At 42.7% G+C, this 26,496-nt stretch overlaps 2 protein-coding genes across 3 annotated transcripts; both read left to right on the forward strand.

Moving 5' to 3' along the window:
- The first annotated feature begins 12,504 nt into the window (after positions 1–12,504).
- LOC125544805 (tobamovirus multiplication protein 1) lies at positions 12,505–23,182 on the forward strand. Of its 2 annotated transcripts, XM_048708571.1 has the most exons (13): positions 12,505–12,887; positions 13,447–13,497; positions 14,671–14,704; positions 15,874–15,960; positions 16,083–16,134; positions 17,630–17,798; positions 18,095–18,190; positions 19,300–19,360; positions 19,664–19,728; positions 21,430–21,504; positions 21,595–21,670; positions 22,458–22,621; positions 22,719–23,182. In XM_048708571.1, exons 1-13 carry the CDS (start codon positions 12,753–12,755, stop codon positions 22,740–22,742), a joined length of 1,089 nt encoding a protein of 362 aa, XP_048564528.1. In that variant the 5' UTR covers positions 12,505–12,752; the 3' UTR covers positions 22,743–23,182. The 2 variants fall into 2 exon arrangements, with proteins under 2 accessions (XP_048564528.1, XP_048564527.1); XM_048708570.1 differs by lacking the exon at positions 14,671–14,704 and having other exon boundaries at positions 12,506–12,887.
- A 1,821-nt stretch (positions 23,183–25,003) lies between these two features.
- On the forward strand, positions 25,004–25,826 carry LOC125548639. The gene has a single exon (XM_048712201.1). It carries the CDS (start codon positions 25,119–25,121, stop codon positions 25,488–25,490), a length of 372 nt encoding a protein of 123 aa, XP_048568158.1. The 5' UTR covers positions 25,004–25,118; the 3' UTR covers positions 25,491–25,826.
- The last annotated feature ends 670 nt before the right edge of the window (positions 25,827–26,496 follow it).

Here is a 26,496-nt window from a genome sequence, read left to right on the forward strand (position 1 = left end):
AGTCCAATTAAGCGTCTTGATCTATCTCTATAGATCTTAATGCCCAATATGTAAGCAGCTTCACCGAGGTCTTTCATTGAAAAACTCTTATTCAAGTATCCCTTTATGTTATCCAGAAATTCTATATCATTTCCAATCAGTAATATGTCATCCACATATAATATCAGAAATGCTACAGAGCTCCCACTCACTTTCTTGTAAATACAGGCTTCTCTAAAAGTCTGTATAAAACCAAATGCTTTGGTCACACTATCAAAGCGTTTATTCCAACTCCGAGAGGCTTGCACCAGTCCATAAATGGATCGCTGGAGCTTGCACACTTTGTTAGCTCCCTTTGGATCGACAAAACCTTCCGGTTGCATCATATACAACTCTTCTTCCAGAAATCCATTCAGGAATGCAGTTTTGACATCCATCTGCCAAATTTCATAATCATAAAATGCGGCAATCGCTAACATGATTCGGACAGACTTAAGCATCGCTACGGGTGAGAAGGTCTCATCGTAGTCAATCCCTTGAACTTGTTGAAACCCTTTCGCAACAAGTCGAGCTTTGTAGACAGTAACATTACCGTCAGCGTCAGTCTTCTTCTTGAAGATCCATTTATTCTCAATTGCTTGCCGATCATTGGGCAAGTCAACCAAAGTCCACACTTTGTTCTCATACATGGATCCCATCTCAGATTTCATGGCTTCAAGCCATTTTGCGGAATCTGGGCTCACCATCGCTTCTTCATAGTTCGTAGGTTCATCATGATCCAGTAGCATGACTTCCAGAACAGGATTACCGTACCACTCTGACGCGGATCTTACTCTGGCTGATCTACGAGGTTCAGTAATAACTTGATCTGAAGTTTCATGATCATCATCATTAACTTCCTCACTTATTGGTATAGTCGTCACAGGAACCGGTTTCTGTGATGAGCTATTTTCCAATAGGGGAGCAGGTACGGTTACGTCATCAAGTTCTACTTTCCTCCCACTCACTTCTTTCGAGAGAAACTCCTTCTCTAGAAAGGATCCATTCTTAGCAACGAATGTCTTGCCTTCGGATCTGTGATAGAAGGTGTATCCAACAGTCTCCTTTGGGTATCCTATGAAGACACATTTCTTCGATTTGGGTTCGAGCTTATTAGGTTAAAGATTTTTCACATAAGCATCGCAGCCCCAAACTTTAAGAAACGACAACTTTGGTTTCTTGCCAAACCACAGTTCACAAGGCGTCGTCTCAACGGATTTCGATGGTGCCCTATTTAACGTGAATGCGGCCATCTCTAAAGCATAACCCCAAAACGATAACGGTAAATCAGTAAGAGACATCATAGATCGCACCATATCCAGTAAAGTACGATTACAACGTTCGGACACACCATTACGCTGTGGTGTTCCAGGTGGCATGAGTTGCGAAACTATTCCGCTTTGTTTCAAATGTAGACCAAACTCGTAACTCAAATATTCTCCTCCACGATCAGATCGTAGAAACTTTATTTTCTTGTTACGATGATTTTCAACTTCACTCTGAAATTCTTTGAACTTTTCAAATGTTTCAGACTTATGTTTCATCAAGTAGATATACCCATATCTGCTTAAATCATCTATGAAGGTGAGAAAATAACAATATCCGCCACACGCCTCAACATTCATCGGACCACATACATCTGTATGTATGATTTCCAACAAATCTGTTGCTCTATCCATAGTACCAGAGAACGGCGTTTTAGTCATCTTGCCCATAAGGCACGGTTCACAAGTACCAAGTGATTCATAATCAAGTTGTTCCAAAAGTCCATCAGTATGGAATCTCTTCATGCGCTTTACACCGATATGACCTAAACGGTAGTGCCACAAATAAGTTGCACTATCATTATCAACTCTGCATCTTTTGGCTTCAACATTATGAATATGTGTATCACTACTATCGAGATTCATCAAAAATAGACCACTCTTCAAGGGTGCATGACCATAAAAGATATTACTCATATAAATAGAACAACCATTATTCTCTGATTTAAATGAATAACCGTCTCGCATCAAACAAGATCCAGATATAATGTTCATGCTCAACGCTGGCACCAAATAACAATTATTTAGGTCTAAAACTAATCCTGAAGGTAGATGTAGAGGTAGCGTGCCAACCGCGATCACATCGACTTTGGAACCATTTCCCACGCGCATCGTCACCTCGTCCTTGGCTAGTGTTCGCTTAATCCGTAGTCCCTGTTTTGAGTTGCAAATATTAGCAACAGAACCAGTATCAAATACCCAGGTGCTACTGCGAGCTCTAGTAAGGTACACATCAATAACATGTATATCACATATACCTTTGTTCACCTTGCCATCCTTCTTATCCGCCAAATACTTGGGGTAGTTCCGCTTCCAGTGACCAGTCTGCTTGCAGTAGAAGCACTCAGTTTCAGGCTTAGGTCCAGACTTGGGTTTCTTCTCCTGAGCAGCAACTTGTTTGCTGTTCTTCTTGAAGTTCCCCTTCTTCTTCCCTTTGCCCTTTTTCTTGAAACTGGCGGTCTTATTGACCATCAACACTTGATGCTCCTTCTTGATTTCTACCTCCGTAGCCTTTAGCATTGCGAAGAGCTCAGGAATCGTCTTATCCATCCCTTGCATGTTATAGTTCATCACGAAGCTCTTGTAGCTTGGTGGCAGTGATTGAAGAACTCTGTCAATGACACTATCAACAGGAAGATTAACTCCCAGTTGAGTCAAGTGATTATGATACCCAGACATTTTGAGTATATGTTCACTGACAGAACTATTCTCCTCCATCTTGCAGCTATAGAACTTATTGGAGACTTCATATCTCTCAGTTCGGACATTTTCTTGAAATATTAACTTCAACTCCTGGAACATCTCATATGCTCCATGACGTTCAAAACATCGTTGAAGTCCCGATTCTAAGACTTAAAGCATGGCACACTGAACTATTGAGTAGTCATCAGTTTTGCTCTGCCAGATGTTCATAACATCTGGTGTTGCTCCTGCAGCAGGCCTGGCACCTAGCGGTGCTTCCAGGACGTAATTCTTCTGTGCAGCAATGAGGATAATCCTCAAGTTACGGACCCAGTCCGTGTAATTGCTACCATCATCTTTCAACTTTGCTTCTCAAGGAACGCATTAAAATTCAATGGAACAACAACACGGGCCATCTATCTACAATCAAACATAGACAAGCAAGATACTATCAGGTACTAAGTTCATGATAAATTTAAGTTCAATTGATCATATTACTTAAGAACTCCCACTTAGAAAGACATCCCTCTAATCTTCTAAGTGATCACGTGATCCAAATCAACTAAACCATAACCGATCATCACGTGAAATGGAGTAGCTTTCAATGGTGAACATTAATATGTTGATCATATCTACTATATGATTCACGCTCGACCTTTCGGTCTCAGTGTTCCGAGGCCATATCTGCATATGCTAGGCTCGTCAAGTTTAACCTGAGTATTTCGCGTGTGCAAAACTGGCTTGCACCCGTTGTAGATGGACGCAAAGCTTATCACACCAATCATCACGTGGTGTCTGGGCATGACGAACTTTGGCAACGGTGCATGCTCAGGGAGAACATTTTTATCTTGAAATTTAGTGAGAGATCATCTTATAATGCTACCGTCAATCAAAGCAAGATAAGATGCATAAAAGATAAACATCACATGCAATCAATATAAGTGATATGATATGGCCATCATCATCTTGTACTTGTGATCTCCATCTCCGAAGCACCGTTATGATCACCATCGTCACCGGCGCGACACCTTGATCTCCATCGTAGTATCGTTGTCGTCTCGCCAATCTTATGCTTTTACGACTATCGCTACCGCTTAGTGATAAAGTAAAGCATTACAGGGCGATTGCATTGCATACAATAAAGCGACAACCATATGGCTCCTGCTAGTTGCCGATAACTCGGTTACAAAACATGATCATCTCATACAATAAAATAAAGCATCACGTCTTGACCATATCACATCACAACATGCCCTGCAAAAGCAAGTTAGACGTCCTCTACTTTGTTGTTGCAAGTTTTACGTGGCTGCTACGGGCTTAGCAAGAACCGTTCTTACCTACGCATCAAAACCACAACGATAGTTTGTCAAGTTGGTGTTGTTTTAACCTTCGCAAGGACCGGGCGTAGCCACACTCGGTTCAACTAAAGTTGGAGAAACTGACACCTATGTGCAAAGCACGTCGGTAGAACTAGTCTCGCGTAAGCGTACGCGTAATGTCGGTCCGGGCCGCTTCATCCAACAATACCGCCGAACCAAAGTATGACATGCTGGTAAGCAGTATGACTTATATCGCCCACAACTCACTTGTGTTCTACTCGTGCATATAACATAAACGCATAAAACCTGGCTCGGATGCCACTGTTGAGGAACGTAGTAATTTCAAAAATTTCCTACGCACACGCAAGATCATGGTGATGCATAGCAACGAGAGGGGAGAGTGTTGTCTACGTACCCTTGTAGACCGAAAGCGAAAGCGTTAGCACAACAGGGTTGATGTAGTCGTACGTCTTCACGATCCGACCGATCCAAGTACCGAATGCACGACACCTCCGAGTTCAGCACACGTTCAGCTCGATGTCGTCCCGCGAACTCTAATCCAGTAGAGCTTCACGGGAGAGTTCCCTCAGCACGACGGCGTGGTGACGATGATGATGTTCTACCATCGCAGGGCTTTGCCTAAGCACCGCTATGATATGATCGAGGTGGATTATGGTGGAAGGGGGCATCGCACACGGCTAAGAGATCAAGAGATCAATTGTTGTGTCTATGGGATGCCCCCCTGGCCACGTATATAAAGGAGTGGAGGAGGAGGGGGCCGGCCAAGAGGAGGAGGCGCGCCCAAGGGGGGGCAATCCTACTCCAAGTAGGTTTTGCCCCCCTTTCCTATTCCAACTAGGAGAAGGGGGAAGGAGGAGGTGGAGAGAAGGAAGGAGAAGGGGGGCCGCGCCCCCTTCCCTTTCCCAAATCGGATTGGGGCAAGGGGGGCTGCGTGCCACCTCCTGCTGCCTCTCCTCTTCCACTACTTTGGGCCCATGAGGCCCAATAACCCCCGGGGGGGTCCGGTAACCCCTCGGTACTCCGGTATATATCCGATAACCCCCGGAACCATTCTGGTGTCCAAATATAGTCGTCCAATATATCAATCTTCATGTCTCGACCATTTCGAGACTCCTTGTCATGTCCATGATCTCATCCGGGACTCCGAACAACCTTCAGTACATCAAAACTCATAAACTCATAATATAACCGACATCGAAACGTTATGCGTGCGGACCCTACGGGTTCGAGAACTATGTAGACATGACCGAGACATGTATCCGGTCAATAACCAATAGCGGAACCTAGATGCTCATATTGGCTCCCACATATTCTACGAAGATCTTTATCGGTCAGACCGCATAACAACATACGTTGTTCCCTTTGTCATCGGTATGTTACTTTCCTAAGATTCGATCGCCGGTATCTCAATACCTAGTTCAATCTCGTTACCGGCAAGTCTCTTTACTCGTTCCGTAATACATCATTTCGCAACTAACTCATTAGTTGCAATGCTTGCAAGGCTTAAGTGTTGTGCATTACCGAGAGGGCCCAGAGATACCTCTCCGACAATCAGAGTGACAAATCCTAATCTCGAAATACGCCAACCCAACAAGTACCTTTGGAGACACCTGTAGAGCACCTTTATAATCACCCAGTTACGTTGTGACGTTTGGTAGCACACAAAGTGTTCCTCCGGTAAACGGGAGTTGCATAATCTCATAGTCATAGGAACATGTATAAGTTATGAACAAAGCAATAGCAACAAACTAAACGATCAAGTGCTATGCTAACGGAATGGGTCAAGTCAATCACATCATTCTCCTAATGATGTGATCCCGTTAATCAAATGACAACTCATGTCTATGGTTAGGAAACATAACCATCTTTGATCAACGACCTAGTCAAGTAGAGGCATACTAGTGACGCTCTGTTTGTCTATGTATTCGCACATGTATTATGTTTCCAGTTAATACAATTCTAGTATGAATAATAAACATTTATCATGATATAAGGAAATAAATAATAACTTTATTATTGCCTCTAGGGCATATTTCCTTCACTTCTTCCTCCTATATATATCCATATACTCGGAAAACATCCAGGAGCACCACGAAACCCTATTTCCACAGCCGCAACCTTTTGTACCCAAGAGATCCCATTTTGGGGCCTTTTCCGGAGCTTCGCCGGAGGGGGGATCGATCACAAAGGGCTTCTACATCAACACCATAGCCTCTCCGATGATGTGTGAGTAGTTTACCATAGACCTTCGGGTCCATAGTTATTAGCTAGATGGCTTCTTCTCTCTCTTTGGATCTCGATACAATGTTCTCCTCGATCTTCTTGGAGATCTATTCAATGTAACTCTTTTTGCGGTGTGTTTGTCGAGATCCGATGAATTGTGGGTTTATGATCAAGTTTATCTATGAACAATATTTGATTCTTCTTTGAAATCTTTTATGTATGATTGGTTATCTTTGCAAGTTTTTTCAAATTATCAGTTTGGTTTGGCCTACTAGATTGATCTTTCTTGCAATGGGAGAAGTGCTTAGCTTTGGGTTCAATCTTGCGGTGTCCTTTCCCAGTGACAGCAGGGGCAGCAAGGCACGTATTGTATTGTTGCCATCGAGGATAAAAAGATGGAGTTTATATCATATTGCTTGAGTTTATCCCTCTACATCATGTCATCTTGCCTAATGCGTTACTCTGTTTTTATGAACTTAATACTCTAGATGCATGCTGGATAGCGGTCGATGTGTGGAGTAATAGTAGTAGATGAAGAATCGTTTCGGTCTACTTGTCGCGGACATGATGCCTATATACATGATCATGCCTATATATTCTCATAATTATGCACTTTTCTATTAATTGCTCGACAGTAATTTGTTCACCCACCGTAATACTTATGCTATCTTGAGAGAAGCCACTAGTGAAACCCATGGCCCTCGGGTCTATCTTTTATCATATAAGTTTCCAATCTATTTTACTTTGCAATCTTTATTTTCCTATCTATATCATAAAAATACCAAAAATATTTATCTTATTATCTCTATCAGATCTCACTCTCGTAAGTGATCGTGAAGTGATTGACAACCCCTTTATCGCGTTGGTTGCGAGGTTCTTATTTGTTTGTGTAGGTACGAGGGACTTGCATGTAGTCTCCTACTGGATTGATACCTTGGTTCTCAAAAACTGAGGGAAATACTTACGCTACTTTGCTGCATCACCCTTTCTTTTTCAAGGGAAAACAAACGCGGTGCTCAAGAGGTAGCATTTAGTACCACCGAGGGAGTGAAAGAAGTTTTGGGCCTCCTTAAAAGAGATTCTCTTCCACATGCTATTGGAGCATGAGAGTGGTTCCTGCGCGCTCCTCCTCCGCCCCACCCCCACCGCAGACGCGGCGTGTTTCCTAAACTAGACGAGCTCGGACCTGTGTCATGCACGCGCTTAGTTTTTGCCGGCCAGGAACAGATAATTAACTACTCCCTCTGTCCAGGTGTTTAGGGCCTGCATGTAGTTCTAGGTCATCGATTTGACTAATTAAATATGTGTTATATGTCATCAAAAGTATATCATCAGATTCATATGAAGGTGTAGTTTCTAAACATATATTTTTTGTCACATGATATCTAGCAAGTTAAATTGTCAATCTAGAACCACGCGCAGGCCCTATACACATGTACGGAGGTAGTAGCAATTAATTATGAGTCACTAATGAACACGCCACAAATCTGAGACGTCGGATCATATATATTGGAGTCGTCGACAACCCTTACCATCACACAGGTCAAATCACGTGTGCCCCTTTGTGCAATCCATCGTTGTTCCACTCGTTGTTGCTGCTTCCGACGATCCCATCTTGCTCGTTGCCTGCATGGCTATACAGGAGAGGAGGCATTCAGACCTCTGTCCTTTGTGATGCTGCACCCGAAGATGGGCTACTAGGTTTTTTTGAGAGCATCTTCGACGCGACTACTCGACGTTGTTCATCTTCATCCGCTACTTCGACTACGTCTTCGTCTTCTTTGACATCACCACGAGTCAGTCCTAGTCCAAGAAAGAAGGCTGCCGAGGGTACTGCCACCATGGCTTTGACCCGGCCGACCGGACGGTATAATTTGTTTACCCCTATCCTGGTTATTTATATCTTAGCCATACTTGTTGTTCACGTAGATGTTTTTGCTATATGCATAGTACGTGCTTACATGGTTAAGCATCGGTACTAGATTAGTATTGTATATGCCATGTTCATGATTTATTTTCGAATTAAATCAATCGGAAAATTGCTAATTTATCCAACATAATCTTTATGCTATATGTTGCACTGTTTCTTTATGATCATATTATACATGTTGCTTACCTCGCAAAAAAAATATACATGACTTGTGATGAACAAAACCTTTTTCAAGAAACAACAATTTGCAGCTCTTCCATGCAACTTTCTACCATTTCATTTATGACACGCTTCATCATTGTCATATTGCTTTGCATGATCATGTAGTTGACATCGTATTTATGGCAAAACCACCATGCATAATTTATCATACATGTCACGCTTGATTCATTGCCCTTCCCGGTACACCGTCGGAGGCATTCATATAGAGTCATATTTTGTTCTAATATCGAGTTGTAATCATTGAGTTGTAAATAAATAGAAGTGTGATGATCATCATTAATAGAGTATTGTCCCAAATAAAAAAAGAAAAAGATAAAGGCCAAATAAAAAAAGGCCCAAAAAATAAAAAGAAGAAAAAAGGGAAATAAAAAAGGACAATGCTACTATCCTCTTTTTCCACACTTGTGCTTCAAAGTAGCACCATGATCTTTATGATAGAGAGTCACTTGTTTTGTCACTTTCATATACTAGTGGGAATTTTTCATTATAGAACTTGGCTTGTATATTCCAACAATGGGCTTCCGCAAAATGCCCTAGGTCTTCGTGAGCAAGCAAGTTGGATGCACACCCACTTAGTTTCTTTTGTTGAGCTTTCATACATTTATAGCTCTAGTGCATCCGTTGCATGGCAATCCCTACTCCTTGCATTGACATCAATTGATGGGCATCTCCCTAGCCCGTTGATTAGCCGCGTCGATGTGAGACTTTCTCCTTTTTTGTCTTCTCCACATAACCCCCATCATCATATTCTATTCCACCCATAGTGCTATATCCATGGCTCATGCTCATGTATTGCGTGAAAGTTGATTTTTTTTAGATTATTAAAGTATGAAACAATTGCTTGGCTTGTCATCGGGGTTGTGCATGATGAGAGCATTCCTATGTGACGAAAATGGAGCATGACCAAACTATATGATTTTGTAGGTATGAACTTTCTTTGGCCATGTTATTTTGAGAAGACATGATTGCTTAGTTAGTATGCTTGAAGTATTATTATTTTTATGTCAATATTAAACTTTTGTCTTGAATCTTTCGGATCTGAACATTCATGCCACAATAAAGAAAATTAATTGAGAATTATGCTAGGTAGCATTCCACATCAAAAATTCTGTTTTTTTATCACTTACCTACTCGAGGACGAGCAGGAATTAAGCTTGGGGATGCTTGATACGTCTCCAACGTATCTATAATTTTTGATTGTTCCCTGCTATTATATTATATGTTTTGGATGTTTAATGGGATTTATTATACACTTTTATATTATTATTTAGACTAACCTACTAACCCAAGGCCCAGTGCAAATTGATGTTTTTGCCTATTTCAGTGTTTCACATAAAAGGAATATCAAACGTAATTAAACCTTCGGGAGAGTTATTTTTGGAACAAACCTGATCTAGGGGACTTGGAGTAGACGTCAAGAAAGAAACGAGGTGGCCACGAGGCAGGGAGGCGCGCCTGCCCCCCAGGGCGCACACCCATCCTCGTGGGCCCCTCACAGTTTCACCGACCTACTTCTTCCTCCTATATATATCCATATACCCCGAAAACATCCAGGAGCACCACGAAACCCTATTTCCACAGCTGCAACCTTTTGTACCCAAGAGATCCCATTTTGGGGCCTCTTCCGGAGCTCCGCCGGAGGGGGAATCGATCATGAAGGGCTTCTACATCAACACCATAGCCTCTTCGATGATGTGTGAGTAGTTTACCACAGACCTTTGGGTCTATAGTTATTAGGTAGATGGCTTCTTCTCTCTCTTTGGATCTCAATACAATGTTCTCCTCGATCTTCTTAGGGATCTATTCGATGTAACTCTTTTTGCGGTGTGTTTGTTGAGATCCGATGAATTGTGGGTTTATGATCAAGTTTATCTATGAACAATATTTGATTCTTCTTTAAATTTTTTTATGTATGATTGGTTATCTTTGCAAGTCTCTTCGAATTATCAGTTTGGTTTGGCCTACTAGATTGATCTTTCTTGCAATGGGAGAAGTGCTTAGTTTTGGGTTCAATCTTGCGGTGTTCTTTCCCAATGACAGCAGGGGCAGCAAGGCACGTATTGTATTGTTGCCATCGAGGATAAAAAGATGGAGTTTATATCATATTGCTTGAGTTTATCCCTCTACATCATGTCATCTTGCCTAATGCGTTACTCTGTTTTTATGAACTTAATACTCTAGATGCATGCTGGATAGCGGTCGATGTGTGGAGTAATAGTAGTAGATGAAGAATCGTTTCGGTCTACTTGTCGCGGACGTGATGCCTATATACATGATCATGCCTATATATTCTCATAATTATGCACTTTTCTATTAATTGCTCGACAGTAATTTGTTCACCCACCGTAATACTTATGCTATCTTGAGAGAAGCCACTAGTGAAACCCATGGCCCTCGGGTCTATCTTTTATCATATAAGTTTCCAATCTATTTTACTTTGCAATCTTTATTTTCCTATCTATATCATAAAAATACCAAAAATATTTATCTTATTATCTCTATCAGATCTCACTCTCGTAAGTGATCGTGAAGGGATTGACAACCCCTTTATCGCGTTGGTTGCGAGGTTCTTATTTGTTTGTGTAGGTACGAGGGACTTGCATGTAGTCTCCTACTGGATTGATATCTTGGTTCTCAAAAACTGAGGAAAATACTTACGCTACTTTGCTGCATCACCCTTTCCTTTTCAAGGGAAAACCAACGCGGTGCTCAAGAGGCAGCATTTAGTACCACCGAGGGAGTGAAAGAAGTTTTGGGCCTCCTTAAAAGAGATTCTCTTCCACATGCTATTGGAGCATGAGAGTGGTCCCTGCGCGCTCCTCCTTCGCCCCACACCCACCGCACACGCGGCGTGTTTCGTAAACTAGACGAGCTCAAACCTGTGTCATGCACGCGCTTAGTTTTTGCCCGCCAGGAACAGATAATTAACTACTCCCCCTGTCCAGGTGTTTAGGGCGTGCACGTAGTTCTAGGTCATCGATTTGACTAATTAAATATGTGTTATATCTCATCAAAAGTATATCATCAGATTCGTATGAAGGTGTAGTTTCTAAACATATAATTTTTGTCACATGATATCTAGCAAGTTAAATTGTCGATCTAGAACCACGCGCAAGCCCTATACACCTGGAAGGAGGTAGTAGCAATTAATTATGAGTCACTAACGAACACGCCACAAATCTGAAACGTCGGATCATATATATTGGAGCCTCGACAACCCTTACCATCACACATGTCAAATCACGTGTGCCTCTTTGTGCAATCCATCGTTGTTCCACTCGTTGTTGCTGCTTCCGACGATCCCATCTTGCTCGTCGCCTGCATGGCTATACAGGAGAGGAGGCATTCAGACCCCTGTCCTTTGTGATGCTGCACCCGAAGAAGGGCTGCTAGGTTTTTTTGAGAGCATCTTCGACGCGGCTACTCGACGTTGTTCATCTTCATCCGCTACTTCGACTACGTCTTCGTCTTCTTTGACATCACCATGAGTCAGTCCTAGTCCGAGAAAGAAGGCTGCCGAGGGTACTGCCGCCACTGTCGCCATGGCTTTGACCCGGCCGACCGGACGATATAATTTGTTTACCCCTATCCTGATTATTTGTCCTAGCCATACTTGTTGTTCACGTAGATGTTTTTGCTATATGCATAGTACGTGCTTACATGGTTAAACATCGGTACTAGATTAGTATTGTATATGCCATATTCATGATTTATTTTCGGATTAAATCAATCAGAAAATTGCTAATTTATCCAACATAATCTTTATGCTATATGTTGCAATGTTTCTTTATGATCATATTATACATGTTGCTTACCCCGCAAAAAAAAATATACATGACTTGTGATGAACAAAAACTTTTTCAAGAAACAACAATTTGCAGCTCTTCCATGAGCTGTGCTGAGCTGCGTCGTTTCATCATAAAAAAACAAAAAACAAAACACCCACGTGAATGAGACACGGGGAGCGGCTGTACGAACGGACAGTGATTTCGGGCCCCGCACTCGTTCGCATCGCCAGGTTTCAGCCGAACATCCATCCGTTGGCACTCACCATCCACGACCGAACCAAGGTCCCGGGAGCTTTCCAATCCAACAGGTGCTGCCTCCTCCAGTCAATTCCACCTCCTCCTCCACCCTCGCCTCCGGTCGAGCTCCCCTCCCCTCCCCTCCTCCACCCCAATCCTCGCCCGAACCCTAGCCCCGGGCCTCCCGCCCGCCGCGGGATGCGCCGCCCTCCACCCCCAGCTGCCCGCTGATCCTCCGGTCGCCGCAGCGAGCTCCTCGCCCACCGGCATGAGCCGCTACTACGCGCCCTTTCGCGGCGCTGCCAGCGGGGACGGCGGAGGCTGCCTGCCGCTGCCTATCATCGCCGCCGAGGCGGCGCTGGCTGTCGTCGACGCCGCCATTGCTGTCGCCGCCTTCGTGCAGGTGCGTCGATTCGATCTGCCGTGCCGTGTATCGCTCCTATGCTCGTGATTTGTGATTCACAGGGGGCTGCACGCTGGTGGTGCGTGTTTGGCCTTCCTGTGGCAGCGGGGCAAGGAGTGGGGTTGCACGGCCTCCTGTGCATGGTATTTTTGCTCGTTTTGGCAGCAGTGAGACAGGGCCAGCTGCATCAGCTGTGCTGTGTTGCTATTCGTCCACAGATTCTAGGCCAACGTGTCGTTCTGGTGTCACTAGGTGTTACTACATGAATCGTTTCCACGAGTATTATCTACAGTTTACTGATCAGCGGTGCTGGAGGAAGAAATTTGGGATACCGGGGTCTGAGTATGCCACACAACTAATGATTGAACTTGACAAGATCAGTTGTGTACAAACGAAGTGTATAATTTTTTGGTTGGAATGGATCAGAGATATTGAATGGAGTTACATGTAGAACAAGGACCGCTGACCAGTTTCCATTGCATTTTGCACTAAATCCGTCGTTTACATCTGACATTTTATATCCTGTTACCAAAATAACTTTGCTTGTTTTTATTTTCAGTTAGCGAGAATTCACAGGCACAATCAGCAACATGGATGGACTCGGCAAAAGGTTTGTAAAATAGTTATGTACTGTTGTTCAGGCTGCCTATTATGTTGTTCTGTAACGACTTATGAGTGCTTTCAATAATGTCTCGATTGTTAATTGATTATCATGGACAAGTACTTATTTGGCCCTTACATTTTAGTTTACAACAGGTAACCAGTTTTTTTTAATGAAACAAATCTTTTGATTTTCTATAAAGTGCTAAAATATGAAGCTACACAAATATCCAAGCCCCCAAATTGCACCAGTTTGGATAGCTCAAACATAATATTTTTCCCCATCTTCCACATGAACTTTTTAAAAGGAAGTTCTTCTGCCTTAAGTTATTATGTATTTTTTACTCACTCGTTTCTGATACTCATTTAGGCCGCTATATTTTTATACTATTTGAGTATTTGTAGTATCACACTTTATATAAAGTTGAGATTGCATTTATTTTCAGACCATTTGATTCTAAAGTATCAACATACAATAATAATTCCTTTTTGTTTAAAGTTGGGAATATTCACCCCAGAAGCGGTTCCATTTAGGTACCCTGATGCTGACGTATAATGCCTTTTGTTTTAATTCTGTATTATTCACCCCAAAAGTGATTCCATGTAGGTTACCCTGATGTTTATGTGTAAGCATGCTACTGTGTCATGAAGCGAGTATCTATATAATTAAAGAAATGATACCCAGTAACAACAATTAGTGCTATTTTCTCAACTCACAGCTTGTATCATCTCAATTTATTTTAGCTGTTGGGTTGAACTTGGTTTCTGGCCCAGCCTGTTATTTCCTTCCGATCCTTTGCGTGTTATCTCACCCATCTTGTTCTGGTCCACTCAGCCCTCTGCCCTAACCGTTTCCTCGCCTGACAGTGCTCATCCATTATGTATGTTCCATCCTATAACCTAAAAATACCCGCTGCAGTGTGCAGGTCTCTGTATAGTTGCTTTAGACTGCCAGAACGACGGTATATTTTGGAGCCCCTATTTATTTCGGAAGCAACAAAGACAAGGTTCCTTGCATGTGACAACTGACAAGTCCAATTGCAAATCAATAGTTAGGCTATTGGGGTTTCATGCCAGATCTTAGAACGGCGATTTAAATAGATAATCTAGTATTTTGACTTTTGTCTCCCTTCGAGCTATGAGCTCAACTGCCAGATTTAATGGTATATTATATCTCTTGCAGATATTCCATTTTATGATTGGCCTATGCAACATAGGTGAGAAAAGCATTAGTACAATATTTGATTTTTTTATCATCTATGTATGTTTGGTCTCATTATTATTTTTTTCCACTGCTGCACATTTGAAATTCCTGCATAACATAGTTAGTTGCTAATGAATCTCAAGCGTTCTATATGGTTGGTACTATTCATGATGCAATTCATGCTAACTTGATTTGCTAGTTTGCTACTGATCATGCTTTAGTGCTAGCTTGATTCCTGGAGTGGTAATAGTGACAATAAACCTGTTTTCTTCTTCTTTGAATATACTAATTTTCCTTCCGATAGTGGAATGTAACTGCTATAACATCCAGCAAATATACATAAAGATAGCGAACTATTTATAGCCTTATTTCGAAACATTGACCGAGTAGAAGTTAGTACTCCTGTCTCTTTTTTGCCATTCTCATATTGGAGCTCTGTTATGCATGTCCTTAAACAGGTTTGATTCGCACGCAATAATTTGATTACTGCCAATTAAAAATAGAGTTTCTAACAATAAACATGTTTTTTTCTTCAAATATACACTTTTCCTTCTGGTAATTGAATATAGCTGCTATAACATCCAGGAAAATATGCAGAAAGAATAGTGGAACTATCTATAACCTTGTTTTGAAACATTGAACGAGAGTAGAAGTTAGTTTTTTTTTTGCCATTGTCTCTTATTGCAGTTCTTTTATGCGTGTCCTTAAATAGGTTTGATTCACGCGTAACAATTTGATTACGGATTACTGCTGAATTAAAAATAAAGTTCCATTAAGTTCATAACAAAAATAAACATTGTAAAAGTCATGTTGTTGCTTCTCTGTTAACCACTATGTTCCATCCTAATTGGAGCTGTAATAATTCCTGTAGTGCACGATCATTTTCGATATTAGTGCCGAATTAATTCTAAATTGACTTGTAACTCTAAAAATTTGCAGAAGCAGATTTATTTTAGTCATGCTATAAGTTCGCTGTCAGTCAGTATGTCATAGTGCAGTTTTCATAGTTCATGCAAAATATTTTTCATTATTAACATATTTTTGGAATATAAAAGTGCTTGTGGCAACTCTAGAATCAGTATAGCCACATATTAACTTCTTTCTTCAGTTCGGCTGTGTTCCTTGCATAGTTCATAAATACCGTCATTACTACTGACTTCCTTTCTGTCAACCATGTTGCAGTATTCCTTGCGTATTTCGTATCTACCGTCATTGCTACTTGTGAGAGATGGGTTTGTTGGGTACATGGATGCGGATTTGTTTTGATGGGTATGTTGTCCTGGTGTTTAGCTTTGCTATTGTCCTTCCACTTTTATCCACTTACAGTACATGATCTTTTCTCTTCTCTTGTTTATAATCATCTAAGAGGTTAAATTCTCATTATTTTGCAGCTAGTCCGCAGATATTGCTTCTTGCTTCGTTTCTACTACTGTTGTCATTCTGGTGAGTTAGAGTAATTTATATTGGTGCTAGTAAGCTGCATTATAATGATACTATAAGATTTGAAGAGGAAGGTCAACTGGAGCACTTAGCACATAACCCAACAAGAACTGTACAGCTGCAGCCTGCCATTACGTGATTTTCCTCTTAACTCAGAGTTGATAACCAATATTGCTTAAAAGAACGATCCTTTCACACTTAAGTACATGTGGGATAATTTCTTAGTATCAGCGTAGGTTATCTGACCTTGCGCTTTCACACAACCAGGTACTTCCTCCGTTCCTAAATATAAGTCTTTCTACATATTTCAGTACGGATTACATACGGATGTATATAGACCTATTTTAGAGTGTAGATTCACTCATTTTGCTCCGTATGTAGTCCGCATTGGAATCTCTAAAAAGACTTATATTTAGGAACGGAGGGAGTACATTTCATGGCAAACGTGGGACTTTGAGTCATCTCTTATTTGTGGCATTGGAGGACCATTGGATACCTATCTCTGTTTATCGTGATCTATGTTTTTAATCACGACTCATTAGTTGGATGAGCAGAGAGCCTACGTCCCATATCGAGAGTTTCTTGGCAATAGATGCATCATATGTATAATCCATAAGACTTTTGGCCAGCCATATCCGCATTTAAATGCCATTGAAGAAACATTAAAATGCGTAAAATACGACGCCTCATCTTCCTTTCTCCTTTTTCTTTTGTTAAAGTTGTGTTATGCAAAAAAGCTTCTTCATATACTATACAGACTAGATGGAGATACTAGGCATGGTTTGGGCTTCACTAACTTCAACTCACTCAAGGTTGCGGGGCTGATCCTAGATCATATATATGATATACCTCCCAGTGTGGTACCAAGTGACCGTCTGTCATTGATATAGAAGACATTGTTACTCTTGCTTCATTTACTTCACTTGGGTGTACTCTCGTCCTTTGTACAGGTCAAAGTCACATAAATACCACTTTAAACTCGTTTGTATGTTGTAGCACATCTCATCAATACAAAATATCACTCGCCACTGGAAACCCATCACCTTGAGGCCTTCAACACCGATGAGTGGTGTAGGTGCACCAACAGGATTAATGTCTCACACTGAGTCCCACACTTGTATAAGTTTTTCCTCCAGCTCTGTTTCAAGTTAAATAAGCAGCATCTTTCTCTATTTTGTCACTTGGTCATTTCCAATAAGTAACAATTCTGATACAATCCTCTCTATTGCCAATGGGTAACCCCCTGTCAGGAGGCTGTCTTTGTGCATTGGCACACATGAGTACAACCGCTTTTATATTCTAATGATGCTTCTAAAGATCATGTTATTTTGCTTGCAAGACAACACAAACCCTTTCATAGTTTCCTTTATTCTCCTCGATAGCGAAGTTTCCTGGTGGTGTGATGAGGTCTTCATGTTGCACTTTCCTGCTTCTATCTTTATGTATTTACAGCTGCAAATGCTTTTCGCTTTATGTTTCTAAAGTAATGGTCTTACAGGGTTGACCTGTGTCATCAGACAAATGATGAAGATGAAGATGATGTAAGGAGTCACCAAGAAGCTTTACTAGACAGAACAAAAACCAAACCTGGCACCCGCCCTACTGATGCCCGTCGGAAGTGTTTCCCAGGAATACAGCTTGGAAGCCGGCAAAAATTTGTGATTTTGGTAAGTTCCATCATTATAACTTATTGGCTACTTCGCCATGCCTTTTTTCTCCTCTCGCTAATACAGATCTGCATATTTCTAGTGTGTGTGCCTTTTTATTTATAGATCGCAGTGGTTGGAGAATTTCCCAGTTTGTCATCTAAACTGTACTCCCTCCGTAAAGAAATATAAGAGTGTTTAGATCACTACTTTAGTGATCTTAACTTTTCAGCAGTGGTTGGAGTATAATGCTTCTGCTATGATATAGTATCTGTTATGCAGAACCATTTACTGGCCTAATATTATTTTCCTTGCAGGTGCTTGTACTGTCATTTATTGTTATGCTTGCCTTTGCCATCCTCATCTGGGTTGGTAGGGGAGAAAATCCTATTGATTCATCACTACTGAAAAAGGTATGAAGGATCAGCAATTTATTGTATCCTGCTTTGGTTCTTCTTCGACGCTGCATTTTGCTCTAATTGGCATACAAATCTTAACTTTTCAAAGTTTAAATCCTCAATCTGTTGCAATACTGCACGAAAAGGAGAAATCTTGCAGAGCCCGGTAATTATAATACTGTATAAAGCTAGATTCCTAATCTCCACCCGGGAGCATAAAGTCCCACATCCAACAGCCTTGTGATAAAGAATGATAAGCTTGTCAAAAACACGCAAAATATTCCATTAGAAAAAGGAAAACAGAAAGCTCATATCTACTCCCTCCGTTCTGATTTACTCGTCGTGGTTTTAGTTCAAATTTGAACTAAAACCACGACGAGTAAATCGGAACGGAGGGAGTAGAAATCTAGCTAGTCTTGCTTCTGATCCATTCTAGACAAATCTTCTATTCCCTGTATACTACCTTTTGGTTCTATATCCAGCTGCCTATGGGCCCATGCACTTGCTGCAGCTATTTTGAACTGTATCATTCTTCTTTTTTGTCAACTGAGGAAAACTAGCATATTTATCTCAAATGAATTCCGAAACTTTTATGTATCAACACTGCGAAGTCAATGTCATTGCGCTACACAAACTGCATCTACTCTATGTTGGGGTATGCACAAATTGCATTATCATTTTCTTTACCAAATTTCTATTGACTTCAGGAGGCCATTTTGTTAAATCACGAGCGTACAGTTTAATTCTTTTATTTTCCTTGTCAAACTAGAGTATTGCTAAACCTACCATGGGAAATGCAGAATAATGGGAAAGTCTGCAGACCAAAGTACCAAACATTATATATCGTTAGAGATGGTGCTAGTTCTTCTTTTTTCTTTTCCTTGAGTTACAGAATCTCAGTATTCTGTTTGTATTATGTCTCAACTTCCATGCTAGTACTAGGAGAGTCTATCACAAGGTGTCCACTGTATCAGTTCTGGGAAAAAATATCGACTTGCATGTTTTCTTATGTTTATCACACTTTATATTAATATTTTGCCACTAGCTGATTGAATTTAGGATTTCGCTTATTTAGTTTTAACTTGCTTGCTTTATAGACGTTAGCCAAACATTTTATTTTGCAGGTTTATTTGGATGTATTTTCAGTAGTTGTTCTAGTACTTGGCGCTGCTTTGTCATGTTATGGTAAGCATATAATATTGTCTACATGTAGAACATGTCAAAATTTTCCCTAGATACCAATGCATGAAATTTTCAACCTAAGACTATCTTCATTCCATTGTCCTGTATTTATCCCAGTAGATCAAGTTTATAGTTCTAATTTAGTTTGTTGTTAGTTCATTGCCCATCTTGCTAATTTTTATGCCCATTCATTTGGTACTAATATTAGATGATGTCATCTTATCATGAATTAAGGAGTGAGGCTTCGGTTCTTAACATGTTCTCACCTTGGCTTTGCCATCTTGGTTCTGTGATCATCTTGTGAAGGTGCATTATTGTTCTCGAAGATGAGCAAAGTACGTTCTGAAACCGTGTCAACTGAGAAGTGGAAGGTACATTTCCCTTGAGACCACTCTACATGTGGTTATCCTCTTTTTCTTTGGTTATTAGGATTAGATTAGAATTATACAAAACTGTGTAAGGGTACACCTCACCCTAACTATCCAAAAACCACGCGCTTAACCCCCTAAGCTGTTTTTTTAGAAGTGGTACTAGGTGCATGGTGTGTGATCTAAACAGAGCCCATGTACCAGTGCCACTCCCTCATATTCTTTTTTTCTTCATCATTCCCCATTTACTGTGTCCGTCCAACAACTCAGTCTGCTCATCCGCGATTCACCATCAGCACAGCCCACCCAGCAGGCAGCAGCTCCTTCCGGCCTCCTCCTCTGACTAGTTCCCTAGCTGTCAACTGTCCCGCCACGAGAGCGAGACGAAGTCTTGTTGGCGACCTCATGGTGTCAGCGCTATTCAAGTATGCAAGAGCTGCAGCCTGCAGGCGTCGAGACGGTGCTTGGAGCAGAGGGGCACATTGTCATCTCTGATCACAGCTCCATGGCATGAAAACGGCGAGCTTTGGGCATGGATTAGCATAGGCTGTAGAGAGTTTCTGCGCTTATAGACAAGGAGAAGCTCGTGTGCACTTCAATTTGAATGGGAGCAAAGAATAGCTCAACTTTTGCAAGGATTTGGTCCTCGGGTGAGCTCCTGCCTCCAGCCCCGTGATCCTGCAGCGGTGTTGCAGGAGCCTCCTGCTGCAGTCCTCGGCTCCGATGAACGTTGTTGCCGCCACCCTCGGTACACACCCACCGGATGCCCAATCCCGTTTCAACGGAGCCATTGGGGATTAGCCGTTCCCGAGGCCAACACACTGGGAGGTGACTGCAGGGTGGAGCAGCGCTGCGTCCACCGTTGGCATCTCCATGGCTGGGGAATGAAGCACACACCTCCATGTTCGGGTGGTGGTTTGGGTGTTCGGTTTTTTGGGAGGTGGGAATAAAGAGGAGAAAGTGTCAGCGTGGGAGAGGGTGTAAAGGCAAAGCTGGATAGGATACCGTAGGAGGAAGGGTTATAGTGCAGACAGGATGGATCTGCTTCATCCGTCCAGCGACTCCTCCAGGATGCAGCTGAAGACGTTGAGAATAGATGTGCTGACATAGAAGGACGAGGGGAATGAAGGCACACCTCCATATTCGGGTGGTGGTTTGGGTGTAGGGGTTTCTGGGAGGTGGGAATAAAGAGGAGAAAGTGTGAGCGAGGGAGAGGGTTGTAAAGGCGAAGCTGGATACGGAGGAGGAAGGGTTATAGTGCAGGCGGGATGGATCTGCTTCCTCCGTCCAGCACCACCTCCAGGATGTAGGGAAAGACGTTGAGGATAGATGTGCTGACAGATAAGGACGAGGAAGAAGGAAAATGATGGTGAAAAAATAGAGGAATTTTTATAGCACTGATATGTGGGACCCGTTAATAATACCACAATCCCCTTTGGTCACTACTCATGAGCCACATGTGCAACTGCACTCTGCAAAACCAGACAAGGGTGTTAAGTAGATGGAAACGACAAGTTTAGGGTGCTAGTTAGATAGTTCTATAGTTCAGGGGGTGAACTAGACACACCTCCATAGTTCAGGGGGTCGTTTAGACTTACCTACCCTTTTAAGAAAATGCAGGATATTTATAAATAAACTGTATCTTTTTTAACATTCTTTAACATGCTTCTCCATGTGAAATTCTCAAGGCTTACTTCTCTGCAGGTTGCCAGTTTAGCTGCTGTCTCACTTATCTGTTTCTCGTCTTCTGCTATACTAGCACTTGTTACTAATATTCCAGTAAGTTCCATTATGCAATAAGAGGTCTTTATACATGGGCTGGGAGTTAAATTGTTAATTGACTTGCAATTTTCCTACTTGTCACTGCAGGTGCTTTTGTATTGGTACTCGACTGAGGCGGAGATCATAAAAAATGCTGTTATATTATTTTTATATTATTTAATAGGTATGATGTGTTGTTTATATCTGGAAATAACACTAAAATGGAACTATGGCCTTTTACTAAATTTAGGATGAGTATCATTTGATTTTCTTTAGTTCGCCATTGCCCGTCAGGTATTTGTGCATATGTTCTAGACCTGGATTTTATATGTGATTTAGGTAGTTAACACTGGAAGTTAGCGACCGGAAGAAAGCATGCTACTATGGTGGTAGATGTAGGTTAAGTATGCGCACCACCTTTAATGCCTCAGAGCTTAGACCCTCAGCTTCCTCCACCTTGAAGCTGGTCTTGATTTGATGATTCAAGCCTTAAATGCTAGAAGATTACCGAGCCTGTCATTAGTCCTTGTTATCACAATATTGTGCTTATACTGTACTAGTGGACCCCACTGTGAGATCAATAAAGATTCAATTATGGTAATATCTGAAGATTTTCTTGGTATTTTGGTATAGCTTAGTCATCATTAAGAGTTTGTCTTCTTTTTCACTGTTGTACATGTGAAATTATTTTGTTCCTGCCTTTACGTCATTAGCTTGTGCTATGCTACTTAACTGCAAAAATCAAACTTGTGCACTAATGTGAATTCCTATTGGAAACACGATTGCCTATCTGGTATATTTAACTGCAATGGCAGAAATAGGTATAGTTAATGAACTCTGCTAATGTTAGGATAGTGTCAAAAAACGTCTTACATTTTGAGACTGATTGTTCCGTTCACAGGAAAGCACAACCAGTTCGCAGTTTTATCGACTTTCCATGGAATTGCTCTGCTAATGCAAACTTTCTGTAGGCTCATCGGTGCCATCAGGATTTGTTTTATGGGTCATGAGAGAGATGCCTCAACGACCAACAGTGGAAAGGCCCACCCAATCGAGAGTGGTTACCTTGTTCAGGGACAGACCATCCCCTACACAGGATCCACAGTGGAGAGCTGCTGTTACATCCTCTAACAAGGTATTCGAAATGTTATGTTTGTCAGGTCAAACTATTTAAAACTACAAATACCGATGGTACTACAGGAGCTAGATTTAAAATATTTCTGGAACTGTAGGCCCTCAAGTCAAGCCCAATTTAACCTGAAGAGAAAAACAAGTAAGGTAATGCTGAGACTTTTCCAGCATACTTGATGCGCTGGGACTTTTACCAACACATCAGTGACATACTGGCATCTACTACCATTCTGATGACTGGCCGGTACAAGATGGGGTCTGTAATTCCTACTCTAAGGTAGCTTTAGTTTGGAAACAATGGAATTTTACCTGTGGATGTAGCAAGGTTCCCGCCCAAGTATTGCGCATCGTGTGTTTATCCATTAGAGCTTTGGTCGGGCAAGGCCTGGATCAGTAACAAATGTAAATAGGCATAGAAATGACCGCGCTCTTCATGGTTTGGCGGTCAGGCTGTTATGTCTTCCCAAAATCTTCTGTTTAATGATGTGTTGTTGGTTCGGTTAGCTGGTGAGTTCTGTCCTGGAAACTGAAATCGAGCATCAAAAGAGATTTTTTTTTCCTGCTAGATATCTGCACTTGTGCTGTGATGTGACTAGCTTGGAAATGTAAAGTTGGTGCTAAAATAATTGCGTTCCTTGGATTGCTGCAGTTATAGATGATGGATCACCCCTGGACGAGTCTGTCAGTGTGTGTCTGGATGCAAGTGTGCAATGTTGCAATGCAGGCTCACGATGGGATTAAATGTTGACGGGAAGCTAAATAGTACTACAAACTTTTGAAGGCCGCCATGGGGCTCGGCTTAATAGAGGAGAGAAAGACAAAAGACAAGAGACGCTCGAATGCTGAGAAACCTGATATTTGATGGGATGCAGGTTTTAAATATTGACATTTTCGCTCAGCATGGCTCAGATAAGAGAAGAAGTTACAACGTGGCATAGGTCCTGGGTCCTTGAGCCATTTTTTGGTCTGAAATGCAGTCTTTGCAGACCAAAGTGGTTACATATACTATATATCTCTTACCACAGTAGACAATCACATGGAGCATTGGTATCGCGGGTACAAAGATGCGCTGTCTTCAGCTGGAGATAGTGAGATGGGACTTCCCTCCATGATGACAGATTAGCAGCATTCCAGTGTTGGAAAGTAAGAATGGCACGCTGTATCATCCTCCAATGCATTCATGGTAACGGCATTTTGAGTATGGTTTCTCCGCCATTTGCAAGGGTCAACAAGATTTGTCTATTCGGCCTGCAATGCTCCTTCCTTTTTTTTTGAGCAGTGCAATGCTCCTTCCTATTCAGCTATATCTGACAGTTGTTAGCTACCCCCGACAGCTCTCGACAGGTCTCCGTTACCACACCGCCACTGCCACCTGTGGCTGGCCTTAAAATCATGCGTGAATGCGTGATGCATGGAGCGAACCAACTACTCGCTTGGACGCCGCGGAATCCCAGACAGATACTCCCTCCGTTCCGAATTACTTGTCGCATGTATAGATGTATTTTAGTTCTAAATACATCCATTTCTGCGACGAGAAATTTGAAATGGAGGAAGTATGTCGTGGAGATTCCAGGATCGAGGATTTCCGGGGGCATTTCTTTTTCGTAGGTTCGCGTGTTGACACTTGCTTTGAATGGTGTCGCTGATTGATGGGTTTGGCGCGCGCAGTCCACGTGATGTGTTGGCTGGCTCACGTAGGATTCTACTGCTCTTCTGCTCGGCTCACTCCTGCCGAGGAAAAAAAATTAATTTTTTTTATTTAAACAAGATGATGAAGCACCACCTTCGAATTTGGTCTTAACGATGCAGATAGGTGTTTGAAAAGAAATAACTACTCTCTCTCTTTCATAATGTAAGAGTTTTTTAATACTAGTGTAGTGTAAAAAGTGTCTTATATTATGTGACGGAGGGAGTAATTGTCAAAAGGTGACCAGTTTTGGTAGGAACGAACATCTAAACTGAGTTCCGTCGGGACCCACGCACTGCAGCTTGCGTTGGATAAACTGAGTTTTTTTTAGGAAGGTAAACTTGGTTGTTTGAATATTTACTTTTTGATTCACTACAAGTAGGGCCATACCCGATAACTAAATAGTAAGCTCCAACATGCACCAAAATGAAACATTACACTTACTGAGATGGCAATAAAATATTAACATAAAATCACACCCAAAAAAGCTTTGGTACGGAGCATAAAGCTCCACAAGAATCGTTCTCATCCTAAATCAAGCCCGCATGCATCTAAGTAACCGCTAATAACCGCCACAGAACCTGCCCAACTAAAAATAGCATCGGCCATCGCATGCATGCAACCACCACAAAAAAATTAACCTCTCCCAGCACTCTCTCTACCACCAGTCCGCCCCACACATCCACAAAAATACCATCCCTCTCGTCCCAGCAGGGCATGCCACTGACCATTATAACTGCCAGGAGATCCTCCCCATTCCCATCCGCACCACCACCCCCCACACTCCCCCGCGGTACAGCACGCCATCACGGGCATGGGCGCCACTGAGCCGTCGTCCGCGCCACCGCACCGCCCCGTCAGCATGTCGGCGTGCATGCCGTCCCCCTCGTGGTCGCCGCCCGGCCCCGGCGGCCGGCACCGCGCCGCCGTCGTGGTGCGGCGCCTGCAGGTGGCGGCGCGCGACGCCATCCCGGGCGTGGGCTGGTGCGGGCACCGGGCCTGGCGCAAGCTGCTGCGGCGGCTGGCGCAGGAGACCCGGTGCATCTGCAGCTCCCCGGCGCCGCCGTCCAGGCCCAGCACCTTCGGCTACGACGCCGTCAGCTACGCCAAGAACTTCGACGACGGGCGCCCCCACGCGCCCCACGCCCTCCACTGTGCCGCCGCCGACAAGCCGGCCCGCCGCTGACTCGTCCTTGATCCTCCCCATCCCTTTCTTTTATCTCGTCGTGCATGCATGGTTGCCCATCGCTCTCGCCGATGCGCGCGTATTTCTTATCTGTTTTTGCTCCTTGTTTTCGTTGATCCGATTTGGTGCTGTGATGGCCGCCCCGATGCCCGTCCCTAGGGATCTTTGTAATCTGTACATAGATCGAATGGAGATAACACGAGTGGCGCTTGGCCAAATGTAGGTCCTGCATAGTACGTACTTGTTAATTTGCTCCTTGGAGCAGTGGGTCTGTGTCTGTCTGTACGAAAGAGTCACTTTCAGTCATTCATACAAATCCTAAATCATGGATGATGAGAGAAATAGATCACACGCATGCACAAGAACTACTCCCTCCGTGGGAGTAGTTTATTCCACCCCCTGAACATTGCTTTATTATGATCGAAGATGAGTTTAAGTGTCAGCATTAGGACAGAAAGGAGATTAGAAAAAAAGAAAAGGAAAAGTGAAGGCTGCTACTCGATCCGGGAAAAGAATCATGCAATCATGAATCGAGGGAACAAAGAGAGGGAAAGAGGATGGATCGAGATCATTAGTCATGTCTTGCATACAGTAGACAAAAATCCGTTGGAATCCTTCGTTTCTTGGTTCCCGCGAACCAAATACCAAGAAAGCTCTCCGGGTTAACAGCTTGGGCGCCCCCGAATTGCTTCCTGCGAGAGCAATGCCATTGGGCACGTAGGCTGTACTAGCTAGCTCTACTCAAGACTGGACTCCAATCCATCGTAGGCGACGCACGGAGGGCTTCCTTCCCTTCCCGGCCGGGTTGCCTTCCTCTGGCAGAGAGAAAGGCAGAGCCGGGGTCGAAGCGGCCGCTGCAGCTGGAAATTCAACCACCACCAGCTCTGGTGTGGATCCAGCCAGGTCCTCTGTCAAGATCCACAAAGAGGGCAACCGCAGCATATGCATTTAGCAGAAGCCTTTTTCGTACTAGCAGCTTTGATCGCCATCTGCAGCATCAACACAA

The sequence above is a fragment of the Triticum urartu genome, chromosome 3, assembly GCF_003073215.2.
Source record: "Triticum urartu cultivar G1812 chromosome 3, Tu2.1, whole genome shotgun sequence".
NCBI classification, from domain to species: Eukaryota; Viridiplantae; Streptophyta; class Magnoliopsida; order Poales; family Poaceae; genus Triticum; species Triticum urartu.